Below are 11,003 nucleotides of genomic sequence, written 5' to 3' on the forward strand. Positions count from 1 at the left end.
CAGGCTTCACCTCTGCCTTCCTCCACATCTTGACAGTAACATTAACAAGTTCTGAGGATAAACCCCTGGAACGCAACATAACTCTTTCTGATATTCAGGAGTAGTGACCCAGTTCCACACCACTGGTTTCTGTAGCAAATAGCACAAGGCTGCTGGCTCTAAACTGTTTGTCTATGCAACCCAAATACAGAGTGTCACCCCCACTGGTCTGGAGTGGGCAGTGGACACCTCTCCAATCTATTCTCGGACTGTTTTGACTGGCTCAGCACCACTCCTTAGAGGGAAAAGGCAAACTTGTATACAAAGGACAAATCAGTGAAAAATCATACATATATTACAACTGGCAAAATCGCTCAAACTACTGATGTGTCTGTTTCCTTTTCTTTCTTTTCTTTTGTTTTGAATCTGATGAATTTCTTTCCTTTCTTAAGTGATTTATGTATGGGGTGATACATGACCATAGTTCCTTGAATTTCTTTCTCTTCTAAATGAGTACTAGGGTAGCTGGTCTTTCTTAAATTTCTTTAGGCAATGAAACTGAAAAAAGAGAATTATAATGTGAAGGTAATTCATTTTTTTTATCAGTTTGTTAGTCATTCATATATATATATATATATATATATATATATATATATATATATATATATAATATAAAAAATTAAAATGAGTAAGGGAAAACAGCCAAGTCACAAAGAAACATGGGTTGCACATGGCTAATGAGTAAACTTTAATTTGTACTTTTTGTTATGTTTCTAATCTTGTAAATTTACACTATTTATAAATGTGTATTTATTGCTTGAAAATATTTGTTGATGGAATGCTGTTATTTTTTGAGAGTACACACCATTAAATTTTATGGAGCAGCGTTGTTTTACCATTTCTCTTATGTTTTCTATACATGGATTAAACTGTTTCGTAAGAAATGTACGGAAACACTGTCAAATTATTTGACAGCTGTTTGAGTTATTAAACAGTTTGAATGGAAATGTGGCTGCTGTGTGATGTCAACTGTATCATTTATGCTATGAGACCTATGCAGTGCATATCATTCTCACAAAATTGCAATTTATTATTGAAGCTGATGCTCTAAAACTTGTCACTGTACCTGCATTCAGGATACCTGTATCCATAATCAGTATTGCGTGTCCTTAAGGATTTGAACAGCTTTGTGTATCCTCTGATCAGACTGTGCTTGGTCTGCGCATACAGTCAGCTCTGCGATGGCTATACTGGGCAGTCCAGAAGATTGGATGTCTGTAGAAGTGAGCAGTTTGGGCAGGACGTGTCTGCAGAGCAAGGCAAAGCTCTGAGTGGGATGAATGCTCTCACAGGGAGTTCTTATGCAGGATCCGCTCAAACATGAGAACATGTCCATGTGGTTCTCCAGTGGGTCTGCATCAGTGTGGAATCCTATAGAAGGTATGTGATTTTATTACCGTACTTAACTGCATACAGTATCATTCAAAGGAAACCAAACCCAAAAATAAATGCTATTTGCCAATCAAGTGCCCTGATGTAAACACACACACCCCAATTAAAAAAATGTAACTTTTAACAATTTATCCATTTTAAATGTTACGATATTCCTAAAAATGGGCTTACCTCGCCACAACCATTTGCACTGAAACTGAATATCCGCTTGTGACATAATCAGCACACTAGTACGCTGTTTCCCTTAGTAACACAGAGCCATCAAATAAAGGCTTCAAACTGTTAAAATCCCCTGGGTGCCACTGCATGTGTTTCTTTCTCTCTCTCTCTCTCTCTCTCTAGCTTCAGAAGTGTTGAATACAGAGAAAGAACTTCACTGTGCTGTAGTGTATGTGAGAGGCTTCTAATCCTAAAAATCTAATCAGAAGTTTTCTGTAACCATGTGATTTACTGGCAACAAAATAAGCAAATCACCAGACTTCACTTTAATGAAGTTTAAATGTCACTCGGTGCATACACGGTACTGATACGGAAACTAGTAAACAATGACTTGGCAATGCAATTCTTGCCATCTTAAAAAGATCACTTTTGTCACTGAATGAAAACAAGCATGTCGGAAAAATGGAAGGAAATTTTATTTTTTTCGAGGTGGGGGGAACCCACTGAGTAGCTGGTGAAGGAGTGTTTATAGGCAGCAAAAGGCTCCCAAAGGCTGCCTTTTTAACAGCTCGACACTGCCATCTTTAGGGTTGTTGCTAACAATTTAGAAGTAGTGTATCCACTAGATCTCAGACTGGTAAGTGGTGGGTAAGTGATGTCACAAGTTGATGTCAGGCTGCAAAATTTGAACCTTGGAGAGAGTAAGATGGCAGTGCCCAGGGACACTTGGTTTTCTTTAAAATAATCTGTACACACTATACATGTTCATATTTGTACAAGTGAACACTTGAATGTGTCCCTGTATGGAGTTTATTTTTGGGATTTTGTTTTCTTTTAAAAGCATACTGTCCTAAGTAAGACCGAAGGCCTAAGGTCATAACAGGAGGACAGCTCTGGCCTAGGGTGACCAAAAGAAAGTGGTGTTTGCAAAGTAGCCTTTGAAGTAAGAAAGGTAAAATCATGTTATGAACCACTAATAATCTTGTACACACACACACAACCCTAATTCCAAAAAAGTTGGGACACTGTGTGAACTAAATAAAATGATGCCTTCCCAGCTGTACAAGCTACCCATGTCATGTGCACGAATGCACACTCATACTATCACAGATGCTCGCTTTTGAACTGTGCACTGATTATAAGCCGGATGGTCCCCCTCTTCTTTAGCCTGGAGGACATTGGTGTCCATGATTTTGAAAAATAATTTTTACTTTTGATTCATCAGACCTCGGGACAATTTTCCACTTTGCTTCAGTCCATTGTAAAAGAGCTCGGGCCCAGAGAAGGTGGCGGTGTTTCTGAATATTGTTTATATCTGGTTTTAACTTGCATTTGTGGATGCAGTAATGAATTCTTTTCACAGATGATGGTTTTCTGAAATGTTTCCGAGTCCATACAGTGATTTCCACTACAGGTGCGTGTCTGCTTTTAATGCAGTGTTGCCTGAGGACCTGAAGATCACAGGCATCCAATGTCAGTTTTTAGCCTTGTTTCTTGCATACAGAGATTTCCCCAGATTCTCTGAATCTTTTAATGGTCTGTACCATAGATAATGTGATCCCAAAATTCTTTGCATTTTACATTTGAGGAACATTATTCTTAAATTGTTGCACTATTTGCCCACAGTCTTTCACAGAGCAGTGAGCCCCTCCCCATCTTTACTTCTGAGAGACTCCGCCTCTATGGGATGCTCTTTTGCACAGTCATGTTGCTGACCGGCTGCCAGTTAACCAAATTAGTTTTTTGGTCTCAACTTTTCTGAAACGTGTTGCTGACATCAAATTCAAAATGAGTTTTTCAAAAAACAATAAATTTCTCATTTTCAACATTTTGATATGTTGTCCTTGTACTATTTTCAATGAAATACAGGGTTTTCAAGATTTGCAAATTTTCACATTCTCTTTGTGTCCCAACTACTTTGGAATTGGGGTGGTAAATAAAATATCACATGGTTGCATTAAGATATGAAATTTATCTTTGAGTGGTGATTTATTTATTTTTAAATGAGACTGGGGATGGTTGTAACATCACTTTCACCAATAAGGGATGACGTAAGTCATGTGATTAATTTCCCATATAACCACTCCCTCCCTGACTTTGCTTGTTCATTTGCATGGCTGTGTGAAGTGTACATATTTTAGAGCCAAAACACTATTTTTCAGGTAAGAAAGTAATTTTTTGGATGAAGTCTATATTTTGCTTGGTGCTGATGCTGTAGGATTTTGAATTGAGTATTAGATTAAAGAGTAGGTTCTTGGGTAAAATGTGAGGCATTTAATCTATGCTAATTTCAAACCACCATGAAGGTACAGCTAACTAAACACTGAGTGACTGGTGGGGATTGTTGTAACACCTCATAAGAAAGTGTTACAACCATCCCTATAATTACAACTCGCATATAGATGATTTTTGCGTGGTGTGCATGGAGCCCTTTGGAAATTGATTAGATGGACAACACACACTCAAGTTCATGTTTTATCATTTAAAAGAAAAACTGTGCATGCTTGTTGACTTATTGCCAAAAGTCTTCCTGGAATTTTACGTTGATTATGATGAAGTGCATCTGACCCCCTGCTGAAGGTTTCCATTCATGTGTGTTGTGTTCCATTCATGTGTAGGTAGGTATTATCAGATACTCTTCTAATGTTAGGATGCACGCCACTGCCACGGCTCTTCATTTAACCATCAGTGAGGAGTTCTTTTGTCTTTAGTGAACCACAGGAAGATTCTCAACTGTTGGCACATGCACAATAAACTTATGCAGATGCATATTTTGTGGTGTGGTCTCAAGTTTACTGTTAGTTTACCCCAGGTTGTGTTACAACATCCTGGTAGTGGGGTAGGTTGTAGGAATGGCACTCCTTGCATTTGACATCAAATAATGAATTCTGTGATATATTTGAAGTTGAAAACATTGATGTTTGTAGTAGACAAATGAAGGTACTTTATCAAAATTTGAGCACTCTATCACGAAAATTCTGCGAGTTATACAGTGGCATGCAAAAGTTTGGGCACCCTTGCTTAAAATGTCTGTTACTGTGAATAGTTAAGTGAGTAGAAGATGAACTGATCACCAAAAGGTATAAAGATGAGACATTTCTTTAATATTTTCTGTAAGACAACATTTTTATTTTCATCATTTACAGGTACAAAATACCAAAAAAATGTAAAGGGCCTGAAGCAAAAGTTTGGGCACCTGACATGGTCAGTACTTAGTAGCACCCCCTTTGGCAAGTACCACAGCTTGTAAACACTTTCTGTAGCCAGCTAAGAGTTTTTCGAATCTTTCTTAAGGGATTTTTCACCCATTCGTCCTTGCAAAAAGCCTCCAATTCCACAAGGTTTTTGGACCATCTTGCATACAGTACTCTTTTGAGATCTAGCCACAGATTTTCAATGATTAGGTCAGGGGACTGTGAGGGCCATGGCAAAACCTTCAGCTTGTGCCTCTTGAGGTATTCCATTGTAGAGTGTGAGGCATGTTTTGGATCATTATTTTCTTGTAGGATCCATCCTCTTTTTGACTTCAACTTTATTTAGATGATTCCAGAATTTGCTGGTATTTATTCAAATCCATTCTTCCCTGTGCCACTGGCTGCAACACAAGCCCAAAGCATGATCGAGCCACCCCCATGCTTAATAATTGGAGACATGCTCTTTTCCTGGAATTTGGCACCCCCCCCCCCCCCCCCCCCCCCACACACACACACACACACATACCTATGCACATTGTGGCCAAAAAGTTCTAATTTTACTTCTTCAGTCCACAGGACTTGTTTTAAATGTTCATTTGCAAACTTCAGACACTGAATTTTGTGGCTAGGATTCAGGAAAGGTTTTCTTCTGCTGACTCTACCATGAAGGTCATATTTGTTCAGGTATCCAGGGGCTTCAAAGTTTGGGAGAATAGCAGGGTACAAATAATTTACAGCAGGGTGCAAAATGGTAAAATGTCTGCCAGCGGCAGACATAATGCACGCAAAGCGTGCAGGGATGGATAGATAGATAGGAGATATGCAAGTACGAATTTTTCATGGGGAGGGATGGTTTGGAACAGGCCATCTAAAATTGGGATAACATTTACCCGGGACGGGTATTTGAGGCGGGTCGTCTAGCTTAAGCTTGATTAGCGTTGTTATGCACGCCAGTGTTTCCCACAGAAATTTTGGAGACTATGGGGACAAGCCATGGGGGAGGCGCGGGGGTTGTTTAAAATTGAGTGATATGTTAAATATTAAGTTATTACTGAAAAACTATTGATTAAAAAAACACACTGAGAAATGGTCCTATAAACAACTTTACCAATATAAAAGATTACCAGGACTACAAAAATGCAGAAAAATAGGCTTTACTTATCCAGATGCTCCTGTTGGTTCAAAAGTTAGTGCATAGAACCTCACAGCACAACATGAATTTACCTTAAAATATAATATAAATGCCTCAGCTTTCATGTAAGAAAAAAAAAACTATTAATACTAGTACTGTGTGCAGGCAGTCTCTCCTGAAGACTAAATTAAACAATAATTATAAACTAATAAAATAAATGGCTCAGGCTTCATAGAAGAAAAAAAACAATTTGAACAGAATCTCACAGTATGATGCTGAAGCTGCCTAAACAATGGAAAATAAAATACCATTTTGGCAAAAACGTTGGCATCCATTAATTTCTTGTATTAAGTAAAAAAAATATGTTGCCAGATACTGCTGACGTTTTACAGCCCAAAATATGCTCAAAACCCGCCAAAATGCACTTAAAACCGCCCAAATTGGGCAGGAAACCGCCCAATCTGGCAACACAGGTGGCAGTAATGGCTGCACTCATGTCGAGGATGTAAACACAATCTGGCAACACAGGCGGCAGTAATGGCTACACTCGTGTCGAGGATGTAAACACAGTTGACGTGGCAACGGACATACATGACATAGTGGATGTAATTTACGTTCACAACTTTTTTTCTGTCAGAAATATTTAATATTAAATTTTGTGACTCGACTGACAATAGCCGGCGGCATAACAAGCCATAGCCGGCGATTTGCCGCCGGTGACCGGCTACTTTTGAGACCGCTGGGTATCCCTGTACAGTAGACCAGTGCGCCACCACTCCAGAGTCTGCTAAATCTGCCGAAGGTCTTTTGCAGTTAAATGGAGGTTTTTATTTGCCTTTCTAGCAATCCAATGAGCAGTTCTTTCAGAAAGTTTTCTTGGTCTTCCAGATTTCACCTTGACCTTCACCGTTCCTGCTAACTGCCACTTCTTAATAGTTATGAACTGAGGAAACAGCTACCTGAAAACACTTTGCTATCTTCTTGTAGCCTTCTCCTGCTTCATGAGCATCACTTATTTTATTTTACAGAATGCTAGGGAGTTGCTTAGAGGAGCCCATGGCTGTTGATTTTAGGGACGAGTCTGAGGAGTCAGAGAATTTATACAGCTTTGAAATCTGTATCACCTAGCCTTTCCTAACAACGAATGCGAACAAGCCATCGATCAATAAGTTAATTAAGGTCTGGAACCTTGGTAAAAGTTACCTGAGAACTTGACTGTATTGGGATACCCAAACTTTTGTATGGTGTTCCTTTCATTTTTTTTTTTTCACTCTACAGTTGAGCAGAACAAAAAAAAAAAATACACAAACCTTGCATAAAATGTTGAAAAGAAATGTCATCTTTAACTTTATGCCTTTTGTTGATCAGTTCACCTTCTCTCTTTACGATTCACAGTAACGGACATTTTAAGCAAGGGTGCCCAAACTTTTGCATGCCACTGTAGGGTGTACCTCGAGAGGTGGGGCACACCCTGGACAAGCCACCAGGTTATCGCAGGGCTGACACATAGGCACAAACAACCATTCACACACTCACTCACACCTACGGTCAATTTAGAGTCACCAGTTAACCTAACCTGCATGTCTTTGGACTGTGGGGGAAACCGGAGCACCCGGAGGAAACCCACGCAGACACCGGGAGAACATGCAAACTCCACATCGAAAGGCCCCCGTTGGCCACTGGGCTCAAACCCAGAACCTTCTTTCTGTGAGGCGACAGCGTTAACCACTACACCACCATGCCGCCACTGTCATTAAAATGAGCCTACTAACATGAAACCCTCCATACAAGCACATATTAAAAGCTTTATTATATCATGTACTAATTAGTAGTTTTAAAGCTTTGTTCTGTTGCATCCCTCTGCTTTTAAAACATATGAAGACAAGAGTAGTATTATGTATGCAAAAAAATCCTACAAGGCACGATTTCCCTTCATCAGATTTCATTGAGGAGAAAAAAAAAACTATCTTCAGTCACTTCTTGTACAGAGGTGTCTTTTTGAAGATAATTACTTATTTATGCATGGCTCCATATAGTTGCATTGATCTATTTTGTTTTCGTTAAATATATCAAAGGTACTACTATGACACTACTTTGAAAGTGTCGTCGTTGTCCCCCCCCCCCCCCCCCCGAGTCCACATGCTAAAAGCATTGTAACTGAATGAATTGTTGAAGTGAAAACTGCTAATTGGGGAGTTCAATTCCTAATGCTCTCATTAGCAGAACTATTCTTTTAAAATGCCTCACCATCTTGCAGGTCGATGATCCCAATTGTGCTGGCATCCATGATGAAGAGTCTTCCATCCTCTGCTATACCAAATATCTCCTCTGAAACACTGGTGTAGTAAAGGTGGAAGTAGAGACTATTGGAAGTCAAGCTCTGGGTGATGTGGAGGATCTGGTAGGCAGCATCAGCTCTGTGTGCCAGTGGTGATGGGTACAGGCTCCGCAGGGGTTTGTAGCCTGCCCACACCATCAGTCTGCCACACGAACCATGATAACGTGGGAAAGGCCAGCCCTCAGTGCCTGGAAACATCTAGAGTAGCACATTAGGGGGAGTGAAGAGAAGCTGCTTCGATATTGTTCACAAAACATAGCCTACTCAACAACTGAGTCACACAACTTTTAGAACATTTTGAAGTATGCGAGTTTGGTTCCAAAATGTTAAAGTACTTCTACAGAAATGAGATGCCCCCCCCCCCTCCCCCCCCCCCCCAAAAAAAAAAATAATAAATAAATAAATAAAAAATAATAATTATTAGCTGTTGAGGGTGGGGGATTTATTTATTTATTTATTTTGCTAAGAGTGTAATAGATACTACACGGGTATAAATGTGAGTGGAGTATTTTGACTTTATATACACTCAGAATAAAATAAGTTACTGGAGGATTCTGTGAATAGTTGATAGTCTAGAGAACATTTTCTGAATAGAAAACCTCTTATAATGTCTTTGGGTATACATTAACCTTGAAAGATTCTCCCGAAGAAACATGACGCGCTTTTTTTTTTAAGACTATAACATTCTTAGCATTGGTAATGAGCATGTGGAAACTAAGAGCGTGCTGTTTTTATACCTGCAGTATAAGAGGCTGTTGATTGACAGCCAGTGTGTAGAGCAGTCTGAGCTTGTCCTTATTGGTGAAATGCTTCATCTGCACATTGCCCACATCAGCTACCTCAAAGTAGCGGTGCACAATTCGATCCAGCAGCCTCTGAGATGGACAACGCAGCATTGGCGTCACCAGACCCTGAGGAGAGAGGTTAGTATACGTTGAAGAAGAAGAAACCTTTATTTGTCACATGCACACTTCAAGCACAGTGAGATTCATCCTCTGCATTTAACCCATCTGAAGCAGTGAACACACGCACACACAACCAGAGCAGTGGGCAGCCACACCAGAGCGCCCGGGGAGCAGTCAGGGGTTAGGTACCTTGCTCAAGGGCACTTTAGCCCACAGTCACCCCATGTTAACCTAACTGCATGTCTTTGGACTGTGGAGGAAACCCATGCAGACACAGGGAGAACATGCAAACTCCACACAGAAAGGCCCCTGCCGGCGGCTGGGCTCGAACCCAGAACCTTGTGAGGCAACAGTGCTAACCACTACACCACCGTGCCGCCCACTGCACGGGACTGCATTGCAGCAGTCTCTTCAGGATTCTTCAAAATTGTCCATGTAGTTCCCTTCATAAGCTCTCCTGCTAGCTCAGGGCAGATGCAGCTGAAGGGATAGTTACCTGGAACAAAGTCAACTGCACCAAAATCATTGCCATTGTGGCGATATTGAAAGTATTTTTTATGGGAACCGTTTACTTTTCATGAAAAGCCTCTTAGAAAAGTACAGTAATAAAGAAATTTAATCATGAGTTCAAGTATGTGAAGTAGCTCACCCCAACACCTGTACATGAAGGTGAATTGTGTAAAGCTCAGAACTGCACAGACAGACAGACCTGCACCATACTGGGTAACAGGATATTGGAGTTGGCCAAGTTCTGGAAACGTGGCGTTGCTCTCAGAACTGCCTCAATGCTGCAGGATTTCCTTTTGCCTGCTGAGATGCAAATGCTTCTGTCAGCCAGCTGGTGCATGTTGGGGGAAACCAGGCGTGACAAAACAACGGGCCGCCAGGTTTCCGAATCATCTGTGTAAATCCCTCATAAGATGTCCTGTTAGCTGAGGGCAAATGCAGTTGAGGATTTCAAACCTGTGAAGGCAAGTGAAATTTCCTATTAGACTCCACATCCTTTAGTGGGTTGGTACTGTATTTCTGCTTTTTAATAAAACTAGTTGGCGCTTTTTGTGCTAAATTCTCTGTAGTTCAGGATGACATATGCAATCATTGCTGGAAAAGGAACTTGATATATATAAACTACTTCACAGTTTACTTACAAATCATAACTCATGATATCTGAGCAACCTGCCTTCAAACCTTTCCTTCAGTGATGTAGATTCAGTAGTGAGCTTAACGCTTGCTTATACTGTTTGACTGTTGTGTGAACTGCAGTGTATATGAGAGAGGAAAAAAATAGCAGCCTAAAAATACAGCTTTTTAAACTCAAGCACCACCTTACCTTATTTGCTCTTTATAAAGCTTCTTGCATATGGAAGTTCCCACACAGGCATTGCATTTATCCAGACCCAGGAAGCCTCTTGTAAAGCTGTTGGTTCCTTGTGATGGTACAGTTGAAGGATTTGGGACAACCAGGGGCAGCCTCAAGCACAGAAACCAACTGTGCCACCATGCTCCTACCATCGCTTCTTTATAAGCCAGGGACGAGAGACTCCTCAGTGTCATCCTGGCATGTTGTACAGACCTCCAGCAGCTCAGGACATACACACCACACTACAGAGTTTAAGGTCTTAGCTGTATGACCACTATACTGAGAGAACAATATCTGCACGACCACTTCATCACAATGCCACACCTCCACAGGAAACACATGGAGGATACTGATAACCATTGTTGTCATGGACACTTTTCCTCCCTGCGGATAAATGGGCCCCGGGCTGTATATGACCTAAGCTGAACACTACCTCATGTAGTTTTGTGTAACTTTTTATGAAACAGAGAAATGAGACACTTTA

At 40.5% G+C, this 11,003-nt stretch overlaps 2 protein-coding genes across 3 annotated transcripts in view; one reads left to right on the forward strand and one right to left on the reverse strand.

The window, feature by feature from the left end:
* The window catches only part of kdm6a (lysine (K)-specific demethylase 6A), a 75,168-nt gene extending 74,294 nt beyond the window's left edge, over window positions 1-874 (forward strand). For both annotated transcript variants that reach the window (XM_060929838.1, XM_060929839.1), the window contains one exon: window positions 4-874. In XM_060929838.1, the coding sequence (XP_060785821.1) occupies window positions 4-33 (30 nt within the window). In that variant the 3' untranslated portion in view covers window positions 34-874. The remainder of the gene's footprint in view (window positions 1-3) is intronic.
* On the reverse strand, window positions 766-10,751 carry dipk2b (divergent protein kinase domain 2B). The gene is given in 7 exon segments (XM_060929842.1): window positions 766-1,141; window positions 1,143-1,410; window positions 8,164-8,452; window positions 8,992-9,165; window positions 9,869-10,068; window positions 10,071-10,122; window positions 10,480-10,751. Coding segments are annotated over 7 exon segments (1,272 nt in total). The 5' UTR covers window positions 10,714-10,751; the 3' UTR covers window positions 766-1,086.
* Between the last annotated feature and the right edge of the window lie 252 nt (window positions 10,752-11,003).

The sequence above is a fragment of the Neoarius graeffei genome, chromosome 9, assembly GCF_027579695.1.
Source record: "Neoarius graeffei isolate fNeoGra1 chromosome 9, fNeoGra1.pri, whole genome shotgun sequence".
Lineage (NCBI taxonomy): Eukaryota > Metazoa > Chordata > Actinopteri > Siluriformes > Ariidae > Neoarius > Neoarius graeffei.